Source organism: Moschus berezovskii, chromosome 9 (assembly GCF_049115385.1).
Source record: "Moschus berezovskii isolate FMDL1 chromosome 9, NW_MosBer_1.0, whole genome shotgun sequence".
Taxonomy (NCBI): Eukaryota; Metazoa; Chordata; class Mammalia; order Artiodactyla; family Moschidae; genus Moschus; species Moschus berezovskii.
Genome location: NC_142468.1, coordinates 57644615 through 57669468, shown reverse-complemented (window position 1 = coordinate 57669468; position 24854 = coordinate 57644615). Strand labels below are relative to the sequence as shown.

Here is a 24854-nt window from a genome sequence, read left to right as displayed (position 1 = left end):
GTGAGAATCCATGACTGTCCAAGGCAAACCTGTTCATTTGGAGGCTGATTATAGAAACTTGGCTAGAATTGTCCCCTCCCTCTCAAGTCCCAAAGACTCAGGCAGCTAATAGGGCTGTTTCCCCAAGAAGCAAGGCTGAGTCAGCCCCAAAGAATGAAGAATCAAACCTCATCCTCCCAGGGGCACCTGCCATTCACAAGAGCCTCCTCACAGCAATGTGGAGCAGGTCAAAGACTGTGACGTGCCCTTCAGGTTGATGGGGTGAGCTTGTTTGTCAGCAGGAACCTTGAGCAGTTTGGACTCAAACTGTCTGCACGCTCTTTCACTGGGACATGTCTATAATTAGGGGCTGGTTTAATTCAGGGTCTTCTCTGAAAGTTAACAGGAACTATGCAGTTGGACAACGAAAACTCTGGAGTTTTCTGCCAGGAGAAAAGTAATGTTAAGAAAATCCTTTAAGAAACAAAGTACATGGACTTTGACAGGGGGGATCTAGGGTTTAACCAAATTGGAACAGCTGGGACTGAATCACTTAACTGGACCCTGCTTTTTCCTTAACCATGCTGGAAAAGGAACACAGAACTTGGTTTCTGTTCTTAAGAGGAATAGAGTCTTTGACAGCCCTAGGGTACGGTTTCTTAGTCTTGGTATGTCAATATTGACTTTCAGAGCTGGATAATCTTGTTGTGGTGGCTGTCCTATGCACTGTAGGATGTTGAGCAGCATCCCTGACCTCTACCCATTAGATACCAGCAGCATGTCCACCTGTGACAGCCAAATGTCTCTAGACATTGTCAAGTGTCTCTGGGGAGGAAGGCCAAAGTTGCCCCTGATTGAGAACCACTGCCCCAGGCATTTGTACAATGACTTTCCCAGGCCCAAGACTTTTCCCCACTCAGATCACAGAATTCTAGGGTTTTATATCACATGCCCTGGTCTTCATTCTATTCTAACCCTGTTTCCCATCTTCCTTTAAAATTTGAGTATAATCGGGTAGGTCCAAGGCTAAGAGATGTAGGTAAGATAGAACTATTCACCCTCAAGGAAGCAAACAAATCTCTCCAGCAGGGGTCCAGATGGCTCTGAGGCAGCAGCCTGAATCCCCTCATCATTGTGCTCCGTCCCTTCTTTCTATACGATTTTTTTCTTTCATGTATGTTGTTTCTTCCTGTCTTTGGTTAAAATGCCCACTTTTTGGGGGAGAGGTGAAAGTCGTGCCAGGGCATTTTTTTCAGCTCTTAAAAAAGTGCCTGTTCCAAGTAGCACAAATGAAGTCTTGAGCTGAGGTGGGGCGGCAAGACTCAAGTCCTCAAGGTAGGGTCTTGGAGAAAACCCATCCTGAGAGCATCCAGATCTCACAGGAGTCAGATGCCTGATGTGCGGAAGGAGAGAGATGGCAGAGGCAGAGTTATATAGCCCAGGGGCTCAAGTCTTGGTTCGGAGAAGCTGACCTCTTCCCAGTCAAAGACATCAACACTGGGCCCATGGGGTAGTAAAGCCAGACCCATCAAACCTAAATACTGATGTTATCAGGCTCTGTTCTCAATGTGTCAGGGCAAGGGAAACTCGAAGGATGAGAGGGAGCCAAAAAGTTTCTATAATCATGTCTTTAGTGGGTTTGATCTGAGCGAGTGCATGTCCCACACCTCGCAGCCCGGAGCCAGCTGAAGTGAACCTTAGACAAGCGAGCCGGGCGGTCGAGGGGTCGGGCTTTCACGCCCAGCCAAGCTGTGGAGTAGCATGGTGAGAATCTGCTTGATCCTCAGGGACCTGGGTAGTTCCATAAAATGTTTTAGAGAGAGAGTGAAAAAAATCTTACAAAGCTAAGATGGCTAATTATCTAATTTTTTGAGACCAGAATGTATGCTTTGTGGTTATCGATCTTGTTTCTTTAAAAGTTCCTATTTATAAATAAACTCTATTAGATGGAAAACTATTAATTCTTCCCAGTAACCAACTGAAAGACCAGAAAAGTTCCCACCTACGAATCCCCCTCCACACATACAGGGTCTGAATAGTCAGGAATAATCATCAAATGTGCTAAGAAATGGAGTCCGAGTCACACCTAATGCAGTTCATCATGCCACGTGTTACTGAGCATGCCCCACGTTAGCCCCACGTTTCTTTCCACGGTGGAGAAGAGATAACCTCGCCAGGGGCATTCTCTTCGCTTCCAACAAGCCTCTGGCCCAGAGAGGAGGAAAAGGGGTCAGGCGGAAACCTGGGACCGCCATTCATGGTCCAGCATCAGCTGAGCCTTCCAGGGTGTCTCCCCTGCCTCCCCCATTCTGCCCTGTGGGGTCCTCTGCAGCACGGCTGGTGCTTCACGGATGCACGCTACAGACTTTTTCACACATGGGTCCCTCGGGCTAGGATGCCCTGCACCTCTCCCACCTGGAAAATTCTGTCAGGACCCAACTCCAATCATATCTTGCCATCTGTCCCCATTCCCCCGAGGGTGACCTACAGTCTCCTGCTCCTGCGTGGCCAGGACACAGCTATAGTTCTCTATACCTCTGTTACAGTTCTTAGCATAACGCAGAGTGATGATCTATTATCAGGTACAAAAAAAAAATTCTGTATTATCCATGGACTACAAGCCCCTGGAGCAGGGACGATGGGCGTCTTACATGCTTTTTGTGCCTGGTGCTCACTGCAAGTTTTAAAGGATGGAGCCGACTCAGCTCCCTTCCCCTCCGCCACCAGTGTCTGCTCCGCAGAACCACTGAACAGAAGCCTGACTGGCTGTCAAGTTTTAATTTTAGGAAGTCTTATTTTGCTCTGCTGTCAATTTGCCAACAGCATTGAAATCAATCTGCTTGTTGAGGAACACGTAAAGATCAGAATGTCGCTGTCAAGTGGCAGAGGCCTGGGAGGGAGTTGCTGACAGATGCTGTCTGGCCTTCTGTCCTCCTCTGACCTGAGAGGGATGAGAGGTCCCAGCACTAGTCAATCCTGTGGCCCAGACAGCCGGACTCACCACAGCGGACAGAGAGCACGAAGTGCCTGGTGCTGCGTTGTAACCCATGCCCATTGTGCCAGGGTTTAGGCCCCTCAGAGCAACATGGCTCTCTCCTCTGGGCCGGAATTCCTGCAATCTGGAAGGCAAAGTCCTCAGACCTTAACATGGGTCATAGAAAATCAGTTCCCTCATGTAATCTGGTGGTCTCTTTTGGGCAGACTTATTTGTAGAAGTTGTTTAATAGGTTCCATTGTGTGAAGAAAAAACTCCAGTAAAATATATCCTTTTAAGATGGTTATGCTCTGTGGTTATAGAGGGCATCTTCTTTTACTTTTCCTAATAAAACATCCTCCAAAGAGAGAACCAGTATTTCAGTTGCTTGTAATAAGGAGTTTACCATAAGGATTTTATAAAATGGGATTTTATATATTTAAACTCTCAAATCCCTGCTAAACCCAAATGCTCCCTGCCTCTTTCGTAAGACTGGAGCCTGATAAAGACATATGTAATGTGTACATATGTAATCACTATAGACCATGTCACTTACCACAACAGCCCACACTTTAATACTTTGAAAAGGATTGTATTCCTTTTTATTCAAAATTCTGTTTGAATAAGCAGAGTTGCAAATACACCTAGAAATTGCTAGACTTGTTCCAGGAACTTTGAGCTGTATACAGGAGGTGCTTGTTCCTCCTGCTGGACTTTTTCTGTGTGTGCACTTGAGGCCTCAGAAGACCTCACATGCAGTTAACCAGCCTCTGTCGGTCCAGCAAGATACCAGTGGAAGACGCAGCTCCTGAGCCAGCCAGAACAGGTAGTTGCACCCTGTGGCGAGCAGCATGTCGATCTCGGGGGTCTGGACCTTCCCCAGCGAGGGGTTCTTCCATATCTGTGTGATTCCTTCTGTGTGTCGTACTGTCCCCCCTCTGCTTGCCCTGACTCATGCCAGAGCCCTGTCTGGAGAGCAGGCGGCTCTCCCGCGTCTGGACCGTGTGCAGCCCTTCTACCAGCTCAGAAGCCCCTTTACTGCATTCTCATCCTGTGACTCGTGGGCCACTGCCATCAGCCAGCCTGTCTTGTTCTTCCTGTCCGTTCTTCTGTGGGAACTCCCTGTCTCATTCGTTGTTCAGAAACCATTTCTTTGTTTAATCAATCTGCACATGAATCTCTGCCCCTCCCTGCACCACCTTTGATGCCCATTCTTTGCACCAATCCAGGGGCTCTGCAGGGATGCAGGTTTTGGCTTCTCTCATTGGGTGCTAGTTCTCCAGTCCCCCCATCAGTTCTCCTGGTGCCTTTCATGACTTCCCCTTGTGGTGGGCTACAGTCTACAGGGTCGCAAAGAATTGGACATGACTGAAGTGACTTGGCATGCATGCATGCTTGCCCTGCAGTTATCAGATGCTCTGACTTCTGCCTCCACTCGGACCTAAGCCCTGTGCTGCATCCAGTTCCACAGAGGAGCCTGGCTCCCTGAGGCTTGGTGTTGTCTCACCTGCAGGGGAGAGCATCCAACATCACTGTCCTGTCCTGGGCTTCCTGGGCTTCCTGGCAGGCAGAACTCCTACCAGGTGCTGCCCTCGCCACCATTTCTCTTCCCAAGTGGCTTATATGCTTCACTTGCTCAGTCAAGCTGCTTTGTTTTTGCTGCATCAAACACTTGGCTGTGAAGCCTCTATCCCAGAATCTGGGGATTTCCTCATCTTCTACGTGCTTGGTCTTGTTTCACTGCTTCCGAGGAGAGGCAACTTAGACCCTAACCAGTCATCATCCAGAAGCAAGGAACCCACATTAGAGCCCTGGATTAAATTAAGCTATTGTTTATAGGGCCTAAAGCAGCCAAAGACACTGCTCAGTGAGGCAGAAAAATCAGACTCTCCTTCCAGAACAGCCACCCAGCTGGGTCACGTGCTCTTGAGAAAAGCCTCATGCCTGGAGCCTTGTTTCTGGAGCCTTTGCTCTGCTCCCTAAGACCATGGCCTGGGGGTACCTCCTCCAGCCCTGGAGATGGCTCTCAGGGTGTTTGAGGTGACTGTGAAAGCGACAATTTTAGAAACATCCAGTTTGGACGGCTTGACCAAGTGGTCAGGCTTACCAGTAACCATCTTACATGGCAAGAACTAGTTTGGTATCACAAGCATCTGGAGCTTTAGAAACAAAGAACAAAAGTGCATTTCATCAGAAAGGCTTGAAAAAAAAAAAACAAACCACGACCAGTTGGGGTTCTTTTCGGTGGTGGCTGTTTTTAAGATCCTGGAGGCCTTGGTTACCTTTAGGTACCTTAAAACAAAACAAAACACCAAATTATAGTGTGCAGAGGCCACAGGCCATGTACAGAACAGAGCATGTGCTGTACAAACACTTGACGCACTCCCCAGGGGGAGACTCATGTCCTGAGGGTCTCCCCAAGCCACAGACTGACTGGTCCTTGTGTTCAGGGCAGGGAATCAGGCCAGGAGAGCCATGTTCTTTGCCACCCAAGAGGCTGTTGGCTGCCAGTGGTGGCTGGCAAGAGCCAAGAGAACAGGCCATCCCATCCTTTGTGGATGGCTCCTAACCATATCTGCTCCAGTTATCCTTACAGCAGCCTGGGGCCACCCAGGAAGCCAGACCAAGGGCTCCAAGAGCCCAGGCTTGGACCAATGAGGTTACAGACCCAGTATGAGATTATGGAAGAAGATAGTAGGGAAAGAAGATGGGGCTGATAGCTCCAGGAGAATCAGTCAGACCTGAAGGGGCCAGAAGGCAGGAGAAGGGTGAGCAAAACCTCACTCTCCAGTCTTAGGTCTGGGTCCTCGGGGTGTCAAGTGTCCCAGGGGGAGGTGGTCCCTGGCCCTCTGCTGGCATCTCATACTTGGTCAGGTCTCTGCCACCTCAGTAGGCTCTGTGGGCACAGGCTCTCCTGAATGTCTGGCTGGGTGGCTACCATCTGTACAACTCCAGCTTCCAGTGTGAACTGGAATACCCACCCCCCACACCAAACACACACATAAGCTAGAAGTTTCTACTGAAATCAGAAAGCCAGTGGATAATAAGCAGGTCTGTGTAAGCAGAGACTTTCTGTAGATGGAGGGTATGACTGGGAGGAGGAGGAGTTCTGAGAGCCTGCAAGCAGCTGCGGTAACCTGGGGGCTTTGTGACTGGGCTCCTCTGTATTACCCACTAGAACGGGTTCACCCATGGCCCTCCCTAAGGAGGTCCTTAGCAGGCTGACTATAAGCTTTCTCCTTAGATCGCTGGGCACTATTTCAGCCCCACTGAAGACCTCTAACTCACCCCGTTCATCCCCAACAATAACTCACGGAAGAGGACACAGTCCTCTGGTTCCACATACCAGGGAAGGCAGGCTGGTATGGTGGATGGGTTTCTCCAGTTTGTCCAGTGGAACCAAAATGAAAACAGAACAAAACCACAATAATACTGGATGGGGATGGATGTGGAAGTCTGGTAACAGGTTCTAACCAAGTTCTGCCAGCCCAAGCCAGCCAGCACCTAGAAAGTTCTTTGCTGAGGACGAGAGGTGGGTCCCAGGGAAGCAGATAAGAGCCTACCCAGACAGACTCTGATTCTTACCCTTCCTCACCTTTCAAGTTGGCCACACTAGATGAAAAACCGAAGTCTTGCCCGAGTACAGAGACTGCTATGATAAAGGAGCATGGGGGCAGGGTTCATGGTGTGAGTTCCCTGGGTGGGCAATTTCCTCCACCTGAGCCAAGAGGGAGGATCCCCGGAAGGGCTGCATTAGCCCTGTACCTCCAACCAACCAAAGGGAGTGCGTCAATCAACACACTGGTCAAATCTGCCATGGTTTGCCTCGGTTAACTTCCAGTCTTTTCCTCTCCCCTCTCAAGTGCCAGACCCTCCCTGCACAGGACTGAGTCCGGGTATGTGGCCGGCTGGCCGTGCATGCTGCAGCTGGGTGATGGCTGTGATTCTCGGTGTGATCTGGGCCTCTGAGACTTCCAGCTCATCCTCTCTGCTTCTCTGTGCTGTCACTCTGACTCCTGCCCCCCCCACTCACTGTGTGTCTTACCCTCAAGTCACTCTCTGATTCAAAGATGAGCTGCCAATCAAAAGCTCCTCTAATGAAAGACCTAATCACTTTATAGCATGTGTACATTCAAAGAGCCTATCCTAGACCTCCTGTTGGCCAGGGTGGGGAAGCAGTGCCTAAAAACTAGGCTAAAGCCAATATATGGAGGTTGGGTGACCAGCCAGTTGACCTTGGCAGTGGACCCTGGCTGTTTGGGACTGCTTAGGACTATGCAATAGAACTTGAGGTCAAAGCTGATGAAGAGGCATCTCAATGGGCCTTGAATCCAGCAAGGCAAAATAGAGTAATTTTTTATTATGTAGCCCAGGGTTTCTCAAAGTGTGGTTCATGGACCACATATCAATACATCAGCATAAGCTAGAGGTGTTTGGTAAAAATGCAGATTCCTGGGCCAAATTCCAGACTGAATCAGACTCTGAAGCTTGGGCTCAAAAAGAGTACACATTTGAAACAAGCTCTTCAGATGATGCTGGTGCAAGTTTGAGAACCCCTGCTGGATAATCACTACAATTTGCAAATGGCCCCTGTGAGTACTCCAGCCAGTCCTGCTCAGCCAGAGACCAGAACTTGAGAACAGAGGTGGGGAAGTTACACCTTTCTGTGGATGACCCTGCAGCTGTCACCTGGCAGCACACATGGGGATGAGATGAAGGGAAGGGAGAGTTGTAACGTGTGTGCACTACCCCTCCCCAGGCATCGTCCTTTCTGTGGCCCTGGCTTGTGTTCTTGGCATCTGTATTGTCCTGGCGGTATCCATTTGGCTTTTCAGAAGGAGAAAGAGGTGAGCTGGTTTGGGTTTGAAATGGGAGTGGGTGGTTCTGTGTCCTTGAGAATTGATCTGTCTGGGAAGGCAGGGTGCATAATGAGGAGCTGTGCCACCTGTACCAGCTTATCCTGGAGTGCCGTCTCCAAAACACCACCAATCGAGGCCTTGGCGTGAGAGGCTGATGTTGGCAGATCACGGTACTCAGGGCTGAAGGTGTGTCTGCCAGCTTGGCTCCCACTGCTAAGACCTTGGACAAGCCTCTTGATTTTGGAGGGGCGGTCCCATGTGCCTAAACACAAGCACCAAGGCTTCTTCTTTCTAAGATCTTTTCATCCGGTTTTTCTTCTCTAAACCCATAAAGAAAATTGAGGAAAATTTTGATTTCTCATTCACATTAATGCCCTTTGCTCATGTTCTTATTGCCTAAAATAAACTAACTTATTTTTCCTGGTATGAGAAAACATAAAAGGTTGTCAGAACCCTGTTGGAATCAGAGATCTGAAGCAGCGTGGTAATGAGACCTTCATCAAAATGCAGGTCTAGTATCATCAAGTGTTGAAAGAGAACAGCTGAACAATGAACAGTTTCCATTTTGGTTAGTGGTTATGGGGGGCATTTCCTCCCAAGACCAATGGAACTTGAGAAAGGTTTCCAAGAGAAGAGTTTGACTTGCCTCATTCCATAGCGGAGTCAGGCTATTCTTGCCTCTCTTTCCTCTTTGACTAACAAAATTCATATGTTCTTGTTGCTCCAGTAGCAAAAAAGGTGCGAACAAAGGAGTCATCTACAAACCAGCCATCAAGCAGGAGACCGAGGCCCATGCCTGAGGCCCTGGCATGCCCAGGCACACCCAAGGGAGGACTTGGCTTTGGATACAAACTGCTGTGGCTCCCTGGACACTTGACATACCTGAGGGTTTTCTGGAGTTCAACCCACAAACACCGTAGCCCTTTGGGGGACCCTACCATCCTGCTGTCATGCCACCACCCCCAGTGGGAGGGTGGATGGGAAGAACTCGCCAAGGAGGCGGGAACTCTAAGCTGTCTGCTTCATGTGCGTGGCCTTTCAGTGGTCTGGATTCTGGGGGCACAAACTGTATTGCCTGCTGGGGCTGTAACTGGCTGGAAAACACTTTCATCCAGGGGTTCATGTGAGTGTGGTTTCAAGTGTCTGGGAATCTGCTTCTTGGCCATGCTTACAGACGAGAATGTGTGGTCTCTGCTGAAGCTTTGTTTTTGAGGCTCCATTTCTTTCCCCAGAGAAGGGCTTGTTCAATTTCCTTTTGCTATGATAAAACCTTTAGTCTGACCTTACAATTGAGGGTTGGGGCGGGGCTGGGGAACAGGAAGTGTCAAGGTGTCAGAGACAAAAAGAAAACAAATATTCTTTGCAGTACAGTAAGTCACTTTCCAAGTCCTGTCCTTCAGATCAGATGCACTAACTAAACAGACCTTAGCAAGAGAGAAGACACATAAGATCTGGAAAAGTCTCACTCTGAAATCAGATTGGAGGACTTTCCTTGGTGGTTCAGTGGTTAGGGTCCTCCTTGAAATGCAGGAGACATGGGTTCGAGCCCTGCTCAGGGAACTAGGATCCTACATGCCTCGGGCCAGCGAAGCCTTCATGATGCAACTACTGAGTCTTCTTGCCACACAAGGAAAGATCCTGCATGATGTGACAAATATCCCACGTGCTACAACTAGGACCTGACAGCCAAATAAATTAAAAAATAAATATTTTAAAAAGAAGAAAATAAATCATATTGGAATCAGAAGTTGCACGTCAAGCTGTGAAGTGTGAGGGGGGAGGAATATTAAGCCCAACCCAACCTCCTGTCAGGGGCGTCATTCTGTTTTGTACTCTACAGATTTTATAATTAGACTGTTCCTTGAAAATGTGTTATTGCCTTCTCTCTCCTAGAGGAGATGTGAATTCTGAGATGACCTCAGCTGCTTTTGTATATAGAGGAAACAGAACAAAATGGTTGAAGATCTTTGTCTCTTTTGCCCAAATTTCATTTCTGCTGCCTTTGCGGTGTCCCTACTGTCAACCTTGAATTGGGACTGACCTACTTCTCTGACTTGAAGGATGTCAAGTCATGGCTGAATTACAATATATTTTCAAACTATGAAAACGGGAAGTTACTTGTGCAGGGGCTGGCATCGTGGTATTCAGGGACCAGAAATAATGGAATGCTAACAAAGATCCTTCATGGTCTTCCCTGCCAAGTGACAAAGACAGTTTCTGAGACAACTTAACTCCTTCATTCTCCTCCCATTGACCTAAGAGCCCTGTGGATATCAGTCCGTTCCATGACTGCGAAGGAGACCCCCCCCACAACCTCTCCTGGCTGGAACCTTGCAGCTCACCGAGAACCTTATGGTTCTCACTCTCACTGTGACAGCACGGGGTGTTCTCTTTAGTGCGTCTAAAGTGAGGTTTTGGAAGTGAGGTTAAAAGCATCACTATTAGCAAAGCAACAGTAGTTTGCAGTTCCCTGTCTAGGTGACAGGCTTCTTTCGCATGTCTTTTTCCTTCTCCTTCTCCCTCTGACTCAGAAATCTCCCTTGTCTACTGTTATAACTTATAGTAGTGATGCTAGGCAGAGTTACAGGGGACTCAATGGAGACTCAGACATTTGTGTCTACATGAGATGCCTGACTACCCTGGAGCCTGGCATGGCATCCAGCCTTGCCATTAGCGTGCTGGCCTGAAGCTGATCAAATGACAGCAGGGACAACCCTCAGGACTGAGCAATGGGAATTAGATGATGCTTTCTTGGCCTCAGCCCATAACTGCCAATCAGAAGCCAACATAAACCACTCCAGAGCTGTGGGGGGGGATGTATTTCAAAGAGCTTTCTACAGCTTTTTTGGACACATTCTGTGCGAGAACAGAGAAGTCACTGTACCTAGCACAATGGCTGTGGATAAAAACGGAGACTTACAGGGGTGGTGAAAACAGCCACACGTCTCCCGCTTCTCCCTGCTCGGCACAGCCCAGGCTCTGGGACCCCTTGGCTCAGATAAAACAAAGCCAGGGAGAGGACGCAAGAATCAACACTGTCGCCGTCCTTGCTAATCCACGTGGGACTCCTGAGGACCCAGCCCTGCAATGGGGAAACCTTCCCTCAGATTCTCACTCGCTCCCTGACACCAGCTGCCTCTACAGGACAGTGATGCGGCAGTGCTGATGCTACTCTGCCTCCCACTCACCCTGGGAGGGCCCGGCGCTGTGCTGGGCACACGGCAGGTGGAGGTGAAGAAACCAGGCCCTGGCTGGGGCAGAGATGAAGGCAAGACTCTGGCTGCTTTGCCTCCCTGTAGTGGGAGATCTTCAGTCCCTTTGCTCTGTTTTGTTAGTGTCAAATGATGATGATAACAGTAAAAACCTGTACCTGTTTCCTTAACAGACATTCTAGGGTTTTGCTGCATTGACTATTGATCCTATTATTGGTTCCACCTTAAAGTCTCCTCCCCTTCACTCAGCTCCCTGAAAGCCTCCTACTGGCCCTTGGGAAACCCCAGGGATGGGCACCACCTTCTGTCCCTGTGGACCACTGGCCACCGTGATGATGGTCCGTTTAGGACTTCTGTATTTATTGTAAGGATGACTGTAATGAAGACATACAAATATGAGAAACTGTAAATAAAATGTTTTTTTCAGATCAGACTGTTTCTGGAAGTGAGGCTAAAGGTATTACTATTGGCAAAGCAATAGTAGTTTGCAGTTCCCTGTCTGTGGTGACAGGGAACAAGTCAGGATGAATAACGATGCCATTTGCAGCCAGGTCATAGAACCCAGCTGCAAAGGAAAACACACGGATGCCCTGAAGCATTTTACCAAGGATGCAGGCCTCCGATGTGTGCAGCCCTGGTCACACAGGCACACTGAGAGGATCCTGGATGTCTAATCAGGGACTGACTGGCTCAGGGAGAAGGGGGTATTTGAGCTGAGCCTTGAAGAATAAGTCATATTTGAACAGATGATTATAAAAGAAGGAGCCATGGGACTTCCCTGGTGGTCCAGTGGCTAAGATTCCACATTCCTAATGCCAGGCGCCTGGGTTCAATCCCTGGTCAGGGAACTAGATCCCACATGCTGCAACTAAGAGTTCACGTGCCACCACCAAAGATCCCACATGCCGCAATGAAGACGGAAGATCCTGTGTGCCAACTAAGACCCGGCACAGCCAAATAAATGTTTTAAAGTACTGAAAAAAAGAGAAAGAAGGAGTCATTCCTAACCAAAGTGACCTGAGTACAGGGAATGGGTCTCATGTCTTTTTTTACTTTAGTAGGTATTGTACCTAGCTGGTTGGTAGCAACTCTTGGTTGCCTGTTACCTTATTTTGGGCTCTTTTTGCTGTCCCCCTCCATATAATCTTTTGTCTAAATCCAGATTTCACATTCTGGTTTGCTAAAGGAAGCAGTTCTATAAAAGTTACAAGTGGGCACCATCCCTGTTTGAGTTATTAAAAAAGCTTTGGATTTTCACTTCAGCTGCCCTAGGACCAAGACAAGTAAACTGTTCAAGGATAAGTCTGCTCCAGTAGGAGATAAAGCAGTGAGTCCAGCTTTGGAACAGAAACATTACTAACCTCTCCAGGCCCTGATGGCCTCTTCAGTCGGAACACAAGGACTCTTTGGTTCCTCCCCTTTGTCATCCTTCCTGGTGTCACAGCCGTTTGCAGGGAGGAGGCCAGAGGGGAGCAGGGCACAGAGCTCCTGCATAACACCCATTCCTTACACTTGCTCCCGTCCATTGGGATGGGGGTAGGGATGGGGGAGGTTGGAGGAAGCACTTCCTGGAGGCAACAGAAACCATCTCCCTTCTCTCCGCTGCCTTTCCCTCCGTTCCCTGAATGCAAGGTGCATCTGGGCTGATTCTCAAAGAGGTGTGTGGATGAAAGCCACGGGTGGTGAGATTCAGTCCTCCTTCAGCTTGCCCGTTACCGCCTCTTCTAAATTCAGCTAAATGGACAATCCAGGACCCAGAGTCTAACAGAGATACGATAAAATATAGTGTGATACGTGAAATTTTAAAGCTCTAGCAGCCATGCCAAAGAAAAAAAACCTCCACAAAAACCAGTGACACTTTCATAATATATTTTATGTAAACCAGTGGATTCAAAATACTATCATTTCAACACGTATTTTGATGTGAGTGATTTTCATTCATTTTTCCCTAACGTCGTTGAAATTTGGTGTATATTTTATACTTACAGCTCATCTCCATTCAAATGCTAAATTTTCACTGAAAATTTCTGATCTATATTTAGATTTCATAAAAGTTTACAGTTGAAAAAGTGTGTTTAGGGGCTTCCCTGGCAGTTCAGTGGTTGAGACTTTGCCTTTCAACGCAGGGAATGTGGGTTCAATCCCTGGTCTAGGAGCTAAGATCCCACAGGCCTTGTGGTCAAAATACCAAAAACATGAAACAGAAGCAATACGGTATCAAAATTCAACAAAGACTTTAAAAATGGTCCACAGTAAAAAAAAAAAAGCATATACACATACTCAAGTTGCTCCAAACACAAAGTTTTCCAAATAATTGAATCAATTATCAGCTTTTAAATTTAAATTTATTAAAATAAATGGAGTTTCTCAGTTTCAATAGCCACATTCCAAGCACACAGCAGCCACGCCCGGCCAGTGGTCAGTTCAACCACTGTGCAGATATGGAACCCTAGCCACCTCAGACAGACGCTTTGGAAGGGTTAGACCTAGATGACTATCACATAAAATAAATCTGGAAGAAAGCCCTGGAAGGTGAAGATCGGGGACAAGAGACAGAGGATGGGGAAATCCAGGGAGGTGGACTGGGAGGACGGGAGAAACCAGGGTGGCAGGAAATCAGGCTGAAGCAAGCTGGCCAGCAGACACTAGGCGAGGCTCTCCTTCTCCTTGCACCTCTTCCACTTCTGGGGAGTTCCCAGCCCTCCCTGCCCTGGCCATGCCCCTCCACCACACCCTGGGGTCCAGGTGCTCAACAGTGACATGGCCTAGGGCGTCCTTGCCTTTGAGGAAGGTTGGTCCATGGGCACGAGGGCATCTGGTTCACTTCTGGGGACCTCGCTGAAGGACCCTGGCCAGGTGCAGGACCTCTCTCCCCATTTCCTTGGAGTCCTAACATTCCCTTATGGGACAAAGTGTCTCCTCTCTTCCAGAGCCTGCCATCCTGAAGGGGGCAAATGCCTGAAACCATGTCTCTCGACTTGTTAGCTGTGCCCTATCCCTCACGTGAGAAGGAGTCACCTTCCTTCAAGGTGTGGGGAGAAGCTTGAGACCCACTTACAAGAGAAAACGATACCTCCAGGGCTGCCTGCCAGGCAGAAGTGCCACCTGGGCAGTGGGGCATTGTGGTGTCACCATGCACGTCCACACTGGACACAGTCCTCCAGCTCAGATTCAACAGTTGCAAGGTATGGGGGAAGGTGTGAGGCTGGGACAACGCCACAGAGGAGAGTCCCCATGCCCCACCCATGCACTTTCACTACAGAATGACTGGACAGAAACAAGGGTCAGAGTGCTTTATGGTACAGAATTATTCACCATAAAAAAATTATCGCAGGTCAGCATAGCACCGAGACTGCAGTCAAGCAGGGACTCAGTAATGCCTCCCGCCGGTACCCTCTTTGACTGCGTCAGTGCATCTTCACGCCCTTATCCAACAACCCAGGGAAAGAGAAAGCCCTGCCCCGATCTTATAAGTGGAAAACGAAATAAGGGCTGGTGCTCTGGGCTGAGTCACGGCCACAAAACTCCCTAAGTGTAGGATCTTCAATGACAGTGCAAGGTCCACCCTCCACAGCTCTAGTGACACGGAAACACCTTCATGTAACAGAATCTACCATGCTTATCACAATCATGCCAAAACCTCATAAAACCCCACACGATAAAGACACTAAAGGCCTTTGTGACAACAGTTTCTGGAAAGTCAACCACAAGCCCCTGCCTCCAATCTGCTTTGGAACATTAAACTCCAGCATCTGCTCAGAAAAAGTTTGATGAAGTTTGACCACTACTGCCAGCAGACAAAGGAGTCAGCTTAACTCTGGGGATGTTCCCCTCACCTCTAATTCAGCAAACCAAATTTCCCAAGGACACATCCACTGAACTTCCTCCTTTCCTAAAGCTGAATAAATGCACACACACATATAAGCACATAAACACACATATATAGATTCCATTTGTATAAAATTCTAAAAAATGCAAACTATAGTGACAGAAACCCCAGATCAGTGGTTGACTGGGGATGAGGTGGGGAATGAAGGGATTACAAGGGATATGAAAAGTTGCTGAGATGATGGAAATGAATGCTGTTTTGATGGTGGTGATGGTTTCTCTACATATGTCAAGACTGCTCAAATTTTATACTGTGACTAGGTGTAATTTATCTTACATAGATTATACCTCAATAAAACCATAAAAAAGAAGAAGAAGAAAAACCCCATAGAGCCAAATAACATCCTGCCCCCACCTGGCATTTCCATTCAGAGCTTAATCACCTGGTGCATCAAGAAGGAGATGCCCGGCCAGGCCTGGAGCATACCTCTGGGACTCGTCCTGTTGGCGGGAGCCCAGGAGAGAGCGCGATCTCTACTCACATGGCCGCTGTGACCTCTCCACACTGTAAGCCAAAGTCATTCTTTCTGCCTGAGTTCACTCATTTCAAATATTAACTTACAATTGCCTGCAATGAAGACAACAGACACAGGGCCTACGAGTTCAAGGGCACACTGAGACCTCTAGAGCAACTCTGTGCCAATGGTGACAGAGCTGACCGGCTTCTCTGAAACAAGCAAAGACTCTTCTGGTGAGGCAGGTAACATAACCAGTTAGTTCATCTGCCGAAACTAGTGTCCCAAGCTACCTAGACATCCAACGACAGGTCTCATGCATCTTAATTTCACTGCTTCCCAACCATGCCACATATACCCATTTGAAAAGTTTTCCTGAATATGGTACATCCTTTTCATGTAGAACAAACATGGTCAGGAGCTCATCACTCCCTCTGAGCAACTGGGTAAAATCTGGATTAATCTTATGTGATACAATAAGAAGTAAGTACGTGATCTTTGTCTTCAGTTCCTGGCAGAGAGATCCTAATGTTATTATAAGGAGCCCCTTTAAGCCATACCTCAGCTGATGCTAAAGAGGTGATGAAGGACTTGCCTTGTGATCCAGTGGTTAAGAATCTGCCTGTTAAGGCAGGGGACATGGGTCCGATCCCTGATCTGGAAACAGTCCACATGCTGTGGGGCAACTAAACCCATGCGCTACAACTACTGAGTCTGAGTCTGTGCACCATGAACACCGAAGTCCACAGACCTAAAGACCGTGCTTGCAACAAAAGAAGCCACCGCAATGAGAAACCTGAGCCCCACAATTAGAGAGTAGCCTCTGCTTGCTGCAACTAGAGAAAGCCCACGTGCAGCAATGAAGGCCCAGTACAGTCAAAATTAAATAAACAATATTTTTTTTTTTAAATGAGGTGATGAAGCTTGGAGGATGGGGGCTGGTTGCCAGAGGAAACAACCATGTGACTAGAGGGCTAGAACTTTCAGCCCCAACCCTAACCCCTAGGAAGGGGAGAGTGGCTGGGAATTGAGCTCAGTCACCAATGGGGATGATTTAATCAATCTTATCTGCATAGTGGGACCTCCATAAAAACTCTCAACAATGAAGTTCAGAGTGCTTCCAATGGCGGTGCTAGGATACGGGTGCACCCACAGAAGACATGGGAGCTCTGCGCCCTTTCTTCATACCTTGACCTACGGACCTCTTTATCTGGCTGTTCATCTATATCCCTTGTAATATTCTTTATGACAAACTGGCAAATGCAAGTAAATGTTTACCTGAGTTTTGTGAGCTGTTCTAGCAAAATATCAGACCTGAGGAGTCATGGGAACTTGCAATTTATAGTCAGAGATACAGGTGATAACCTGGGACTTGCAATTGATGTCTAAAGTAGGGGCAGGCTTGTGGGACTGAGCCCTCAGCCTTTGGCGTCTGCAACATCTCAGTTAATGTCAGAACTGAGTTGTTAATAAACTACAGAACACTTAGTTGGTGTCCACCAAGAACTAGAGAATTGCTTGGTGTGGAGAAACCTACAGGTTTGTCAAAAGTGTTAAAAGTAAAGGAAACAGTATTTTCCTTTATCTCTCTTCTATCATTCAAAGTAACTTCCAGCTGAATTTCTTTCTCATACTTCCTTATTCAATAGCAAAGATTTAATGAGGAACCACTGTCTGCTTTAACACAGATTAAGTGATGGTGATTCAATCATGGTTTAGGTACAGTACCTGTATTCAATGATAATTGACATCACAATCTTATTTGAGGAGACAGACAGAAACCATTAACCATAATATATTATAATATATATTAAAGAGTTGTGTGAAAAGATGCTACATGTCTTATCAACAAAAGGACTAAACAAACTGTATATCCCTAAGATGGAATACCATTCAGCAAAAAGTTACAACTTACTGATATAACCCTAAACATGAATCTCAGAAAATTATCTTGAGGAAAGAAGTCAGATATAAAAGAGTACACTTTGTGTTATTCCATTTATATGAAGTTCAAAAGTAAAACTAATGTACGGTGACAGAAGTTGGAAACAGTCATTGCTTCTGTGGAAGCCACTGCCTCTAGGAAGGGAGGGAGGGAACCACTTGGGGAACAGTAAACATTCTACAGTTTCACTGGGGTGGTGGTTAGACAGGCGGACACATTTTCAAGACTCATCCAATTGTACACTTCTAAGATCTGTGCATTTTTCTGTATATACATTACTCCTGGATTTAAAAAATATACATACATGAATGTTAGGAAATCACAGTGGAAAAAAAATCACTTGTTTTTCTGAGTCTAATCAGGAAACACTTCACAAAGAGTGACAGTTGAGCAGGACCTTGAAGGAAAAACACCATGTTTTCTGGTTGGAGCTAAAAACAAGAAAAAAGATGCGGAGGTTTGAGAGTCCCTGGTGCATAGTAAGCAGAGTTTTCAGGGACGTGTTTGAGAATGCCTGGGAAGACAGGAGAGAGAATGGTGGGAGGCAGGACAGTAGTTGGGATCAGAGTGTGAGAGGCCTTGTATCATATATTTTATGATACATAAAATAGCATATAGTTTCTTCTTTTTTTTTGATAATACCTTCTCTTTTTTCAATTTTATTTGATTTTTTAAAAATCTTTTTGGCCATGCCATAAGGCGCGGGATCTTAATTCCCTGACTAGAGATCAAACCCATGTCCTTGCATTGGAAGGGTGGAATCTTAATCCACTGTATTGACAGGAAAGTCCCCATATATACTTTCTAATAAGGACAACAACAAAAAAAATCACAGAAGTGCTTAGATTATGTTTTGGCTGATTCTGTAAATAATACCTACTCATTCTTTAAAAATATAAATAATTATGTAGTTAAAAAAAAACTGGCTGCACACCAAGACACGTGGGATCTTAGTTTGATCAGGTATCAAACTTGTGCCCCATGCATTGGAAGGCAAAGTCTTAACCACTGAACCTTCAGGGAAATCCCCTAATTATGTATAAAGCCAAAAAGTCCCCCATAATCTTAATTCTCGAAATAGTCATAGCTAACAATCTTTTTTTTTTTTTTGCCATTCCATGTAGTCTGTGGGATCATAGTTCCCCAGCCAGGGATGGAACTCATGTCCTTGGGAGTGAGAGCACAGAGCTCTAAGCACTGGACCACCAGGAAATTTCCACTAAAAATTTAATTTTATCTTTCCACAACTAATGCATGTTTGTGTGTTAAACATTCATTTTCAAATATTTAATAAATAGATCTCACCTGCTTTAACTATTGTATTCTTGGTATCTAGCACAATGCCTGGCATATTAAAATACTGAATGGAAAAATGGTTTATACCTTGATTTTTGTTTTCTAGCATATTCCAAATATCCTCATTCTTTTTAAATGGTTGAAAAGTGTTCTGCAATTGGAGGCAAAGCTCTACTGACAGACAGACATTATAAATTCTTTACAGTTACAAGACTATTACAAGATGCTTATGTACCTGGATCTATTTCTGGAGGATCAATTCCTAGAAAAGGAATTGCTGGCTCAAAAAATGCACATCTTGTGGACTCTAGAAAGATGGTACTGATAAGCCTATTTGCAGGGCAGCGATGGAGATGCAGACATAGAGGGCAGATCTGTGGACACGGTGGGGGAGGGAGAGGGGAGGACGAACAAAGACAGCAGCATGGAGACACACACGCCACCACATGGAAGACAGCCAGCCAGTGGGAATGTGCTGTGACCCAGGGAGCTCAGCCCGGTGCTCTGTGACAACCTACAGGGGTGGGATGGGGCCGGGAGAGAGGTGCAAGGAGGAGGGGACATGTGGACACCTGTGGCTAATTCTTGCTGATGTTTGACAGAAACCAACACAGTATTGCAAAGCAATTATCAATTTTTTTAAAGACAATAAACAATTTAAAAACACACATCTCAAAATCTTATCAATATTTTATAAGTTTTGCTAAATTACCACCCAAAAGGATTGCACTGGTTTGTTCGCTGACAACAAGCTGTTCCAACCTTATCCTCAACAATTCTTTATTTTATTGAGATTGACATACAGCATTGTATAAACATAAGGTATATGGTATAATGACGTGACTTACATACATCATGAAAACGATTATCACAATATGTTTAATGAACATCTATTATCTCATACAGATACAAAATTAAAGAAACTGAAAAAAATTTGTGTGTGATGAGAACTCTTAGGATTTGCTCTCTTAACCTTCACATATAACGTACAGGAACGTTAATTATTGGAGAAGGAGATGGTAACCCACTCCAGAACTCTTGCCTGGAAAACTCCATAGACAGAGGAACCTGGAGGGTTACAGTCCATGACACCACAAGAGTCACACATGACTTAGCAACTAAACGACCACCATCAACAATGTTAATTATATTTATCATGTTGTACATTATATCCCTAGCAGTTATTTAACTTACAACTGAAAGTCATAGTAGTTTATGACTGCTTTATTCAATTTCCCCTTCCCCTACTCCCCACCTCTGATAACCATATATCTGAGCTTTTTCCATTTGTATGTTTATTTATTATTGTTTATTATCAAGTGTAACTGACCTATAACACTATGCTAGTTCTTATGTTACATAATGTAGTGATTTGGTATTTCTATATAATTCAAAATTATCACCACAAGAAATCTAGTTACCAAGTGTCACCATACAAAGATACTACAGTTACTGACTATATTCCTCACACTGTGCGTTTCATACCCATGACTCATTTATTTTGCAGCTGGAAGCTTGTACCTCTTATATCTCCCTCACCTATTTCTTTTCTCTCCCCACCCCTTCCTCCAGTAACCACCTGTTTTGTTCTCTGTATCTATAACTCTGTTTCTGCTATGTTTGTTTTGTTTTTAAAATTTCACATATAAGTGAAATCATACAATATTTGTCTTTCCTTGCTGACATTTCACAAAGTTTAATACCCTCATGTTGTTGAAAATGGCAAGATTTCATTCTTTTTATGGCTGAGTAATATTCCATGGTATTATATATATATATACAGACACACACACACATATATGTAAATATATTGGGCTTCCCTTGTGGCTCAGCTCATAAAGAATCCGCCTGCAATGCTGGAGACCTGGGTTCGATTCCAAGTTGGGAGGGTCCCAAACTGGAAAAGGGAAAGGCTACCCACTCCAGTATTCTGGACCGGAGAATTCCATGGACTATATAGTCCATGGGGTGCAAAGAGTCGGACATGACTGAGCGACTTTCACTTCATATAAATATACATAGCACATCTTCTTTACCCATTTACCTATCGATAGGCACACTTGGATTGCTCCCATATCTTGGCTATTACAAATGCTGCAATGAACTCAGGGTGCATTTTTTTTTTAATTAGTGTTTTTGTTTTCTTTGGATAAATACCAACAGGTGAAACTGCTGGATCATACAGAAGTTCTATTTTTAATTTTCTGAAGAACCTCCATACTGTTTTCCATAATGACTAAATCAACCTACACTTTCATCAACAGTCCAGAAGGGTTGCCTTTTCACTGCATCCTTGCCATCACTTCTCATTTGCAGCCTTTCTGATGATACCATCTGACAGGTGTGAGGTGATAGATATCTCAGTGCAGTTTTGACTTGCATTTCCCTGATGATTAGTGATGTGGAGCACCTCTTCATGTGCCTGTTGGCCAACTAAATGTCTTCTTTGGAAAAATGTCTTATCAGATCCTCTAGTTGTTTAATTGGATTGTTTGTGGGTTTTCTTTTTTTATTGTTGAGTTTTATGAGTTCCTTATATATTTTAACCCTTTATCAGATACATTATGTGCAAATATCTTCTCCCATTCAGTAAGTGGCCTTTTCATTTTGATGATAGTTTCTTCTGCTGTGAAAAAAGCTTTTTAGTTTGATGTAGTCCCATTTATTTTTGCTTGTTTTCCTTGAGACATATTAAAAAAAAATGGATAAAACTGATACCAGAGTACTGCCTTTGTTTTCTTCTAGAATTTCTATGTTTTTACGTGTCTGTTTTTTATGCCAATACTATAATGTTTTGATAACTACAGCTTTATAACACATCTTTTTGGGTAGAATTCTTCAGTGAAGCTTTCTAGGAATTTATGTAAACTACAAATTCAGAGTCTTTAATATACATAGGGAGTTTCTGGTTAGCTCTAATATATAGACAGCTTGAAAGCTGTCACTCCCACACTTAGAGTAATAAAATTCTAAAAGTGAAAATCAGTATTTTTCTCACCCTCATTAGAGAACTAAGGTCTAAGGACAAGTTATCATCCTGAAATCTGGAGAGATAAGTGAATCCAGAGAGTCACAGCTGAGATTTGCTTACATAGAGCAAAAGTTGGTGGAACGATAAACTGGTAGGGACACTTAAATGCTAATTTTGACAAACTGCTCGAGTCTGAGTATAGAACAGTATAAAAGTAAGAAATTCCTAAGACTGGGAATTGTGGTATTGGCATAAAAAACAGTCTTAACAGCCCCACACTTTTGAGGGCTTTACCTCTAGGAACTCCACCAAATTCTCAGTGAGGAGCCCTCTATAGCTTTGGCAGGGAAAGTATAAGGATAATCATACTAAAATCTGCCCAGAGAGTTCTCCATAACAAAGGCCTACTCTCCAGGGGAAAAAACAACCAAACAAACAAAATAGTGCAAGAGCTTTATCCCACCTGGAAGAAGGGCACTTCTCCCACTCCCGCCCCACCCAGCCTTCCTGTCTCACCTAAGGGGAGGAAAAGAGCTAAGAGACTTTAAGGGATGTAGGCTCACCAAAAAACAGATTTAGTCTTAAGATTATAGGACATCTCTTCCACACCAACCTTACTGTCAACCAACAGGGCTCCAATACAAAAACAGTGGATTACGGTTCAAAGATCTGCAAGATACGAACTTTCTTTGAGAAGGAGCATGTGGGAAAGCCCAAAGTCAAGAGGGGAGACAAAAGCAAGGGCACTAGAAGTACCTGAAGTCTCTGGTGCTTAGAACTGCAGCAAACAGTAAACATAGTCCAACTCTTACTCAGACTGACACAAACTTATATCAAAGGCCTATTTACTTCAGTACTATTACCCAATATATATGTCCAGCTTTCAATCAATAAACAAGGCACATTAAGAGACAAGAAAAAACACAGTCTATAGAGATATAGGGATATTCAGATTTTCTAGTCCTTAAGTTTTCATTTAATTAACTTTTTTTTCTTTAAATTTTGGCTGCACAAGCTGTTCCTTGAGGCATGAGGACTTTCTCTAGTTGCAGAGTATGGCCTCGAGAGTATGGAGGCTCAGTGGTTGTGGGAGGCAGGCTTAGATGCCCCGAGGCACATGGGATCTTAGTTCCCCAACCAGGGATCAAACCCAAGCCCCCTGTACTGGAAGGTAGATTCCCAACCACTGGACCACCAGGGAAGTCCCTTGAGTGAGCTTTATTAAAATGGAATTTGTCTACTTCATTTAAAATTTTAATTTATTGCCTTTAAGTTCTTCATAATATTCCCTTTTCATTTAATAATGCAGATGCTGTGGTGATATCTTCACTTATTACTGATATTCATATTTTGTACCCTCTCTTTTCTCCTTATCAATCTGGACACAGTTTTACCAACTGTATTGATTTTCTCAAAGAAGATTTTCATTTTATTGATTTCTCCACTGTTTTTCTGCTTTCTATCTGACTTAACGCTATTCTTATATGCTTTTCTCTTCTGACTTCCTTTCTTCTGCTTATTTTAGCTTTAGTTTGCTCCCCCCCGTCTCTAAAAACTTTTTTTGGCCACGCCTCTCACATGTGGGATCCTAGTTCCCTGACCAACATCAAACCCACACTCCCTGCATTGGAAGTGCAGAGACTTAACCACTGAATTGCCAGGGAAGTCCCTCCTCTGTTTCTAAAGTAAAAGTTTAAGTTCTTGTTTTTAAACATTTTAACTGATCTAATATAACATTTAATGCTGAAAACGTCCCACTACATTCTCTCCTCAGGGACTCTACTCTGGCAATTATCCCCTCTACTACATCAATTTTTCCCTTTCCACTGAATCATCCCCATCTTCTTTCAAACATGTTGTTACAGTACAATATTATAGAGAAAAAAAAACAACAACAGAAGAATGCCCTCTCCTGCTCCCACATCCTTCTCAGGCTATCATCCAATTCCCCTATTATAATTATATGGTTATCTGTATTCTACATGCTGTGGCTACTTCCTTATCTCCCAATCTCTATAATCCACTCCATTTAGGTATTCACCCCTGCACTGAAACTACTTTTATCAAAGTCACCAGAAAATTTCATCTCTCCATATGCAAAGATCAATTCTTATTGTTAGTTAGAATTCTCATGTTAGTCACTGCTCAGCAGCATTTGACATACATCCCCCTAGCTCCCAGGTCACCATGCCCTCCTGGTTATTCTTCTTTCCTCAGTGATCACCCCACCTCTACGTGTCAATTGGAATGCACCCAGAGTTCAGCCCACAGTCCCACCTTTTCCTCTGATATACATCCATGACCCAGGTACCCTTCCTCACGTCTAAAACTTTAAGTATTATCTTATGTATTCAAGCTATTCTATATCATTTCCTAATTTGTAGTGCATTTTATAGCTGCCTTATATATTCTCTAAAAACAATGATCCTCACCATCTTGTTCTTTTCTACCCTTTTAAAGTCTCTCTCTCTCTCTTACACACACCCACACAATAAAGCATCTGACACAATGTTCTGTGCATGGTGAGCCTTGATTAAACACTGTAGATTCCATCTCTAATTTTGCTCAAGCACAGAAAATATGTATAGATCTACTAATTAGGTAGAAGCAGGATTTACAGTGACCCACACTTAAGCAACAAGTTCAGTTCAGTTCATTTCAGTCGCTCAGTCGCACCTACTAATTATTGAATATTAAAGCCAGGGCTCATAATCTACTGTCATCCCCTTAGAATGTGTCAAATCCCCAATTCTTCTACTGAGGCTGAGACCATAAGCCTGGAGTGAGCATTTTCCTTCACTCAGCATTTTCAGTGAGGCAAAGGTAAAATACGTAGTTCTTTCCATTGGAGGTTTCTTATGTGTTGAGGCTGGTCACAGGGAAATCCCTGTTCCAACTAAATATCAAACAAATAATAATTAATCTAGAGCCACAATTTCAGTGCAGAAAGAACAGAGAAATTGTACATGAATCTGGGCTGTTATCTGAGGAAAGCCTACCTTTTATCTTACAAGTTATGTTTTTGTTACTATTTTTTAAATTATTTATGTATTTACTTGGCTGCGTCGGGGTTAGTTACGGCACTTGAGATCTTCATTGCGGCATGTGGGAGCTTTCCTTACGGGGCACGGGATCTTTTGTTGTGAGGCACTTCCAGGCGTCACGCGGGCTTCTCCAGTTGCAGTGCTCAGGCTCAGTAGTTGCAGCAGGTATACTTAGTTGCGCCATGGCATGTGGGATCTTAGTTCCCCAACCAGGGATCAAACCTGCATCTC

At 44.8% G+C, this 24854-nt stretch overlaps 2 protein-coding genes across 3 annotated transcripts in view; one reads left to right on the top strand and one right to left on the bottom strand.

Moving 5' to 3' along the window:
* The window catches only part of CA12 (carbonic anhydrase 12), a 59366-nt gene extending 50699 nt beyond the window's left edge, over positions 1–8667 (top strand). Inside the window, exons 9-11 of one of the 2 annotated variants that reach the window (XM_088839670.1) lie at positions 6817–6849; positions 7713–7800; positions 8540–8667. In XM_088839670.1, the coding sequence (XP_088695796.1) occupies positions 6817–6849; positions 7713–7800; positions 8540–8612 (194 nt within the window). In that variant the 3' untranslated portion in view covers positions 8613–8667. The remainder of the gene's footprint in view (positions 1–6816; positions 6850–7712; positions 7801–8539) is intronic. The other variant, XM_055437303.2, reaches the window with a different exon arrangement.
* APH1B (aph-1B gamma-secretase subunit) overlaps positions 1–24854 on the bottom strand; it is a 76734-nt gene that overhangs the window by 9968 nt on the left and 41912 nt on the right. Inside the window, exon 7 of the mRNA XM_055437306.2 lies at positions 1–24854. This exon is cut by the window's left edge and continues 9968 nt beyond it. The gene's annotated coding sequence lies outside the window, so the exon portion shown is untranslated.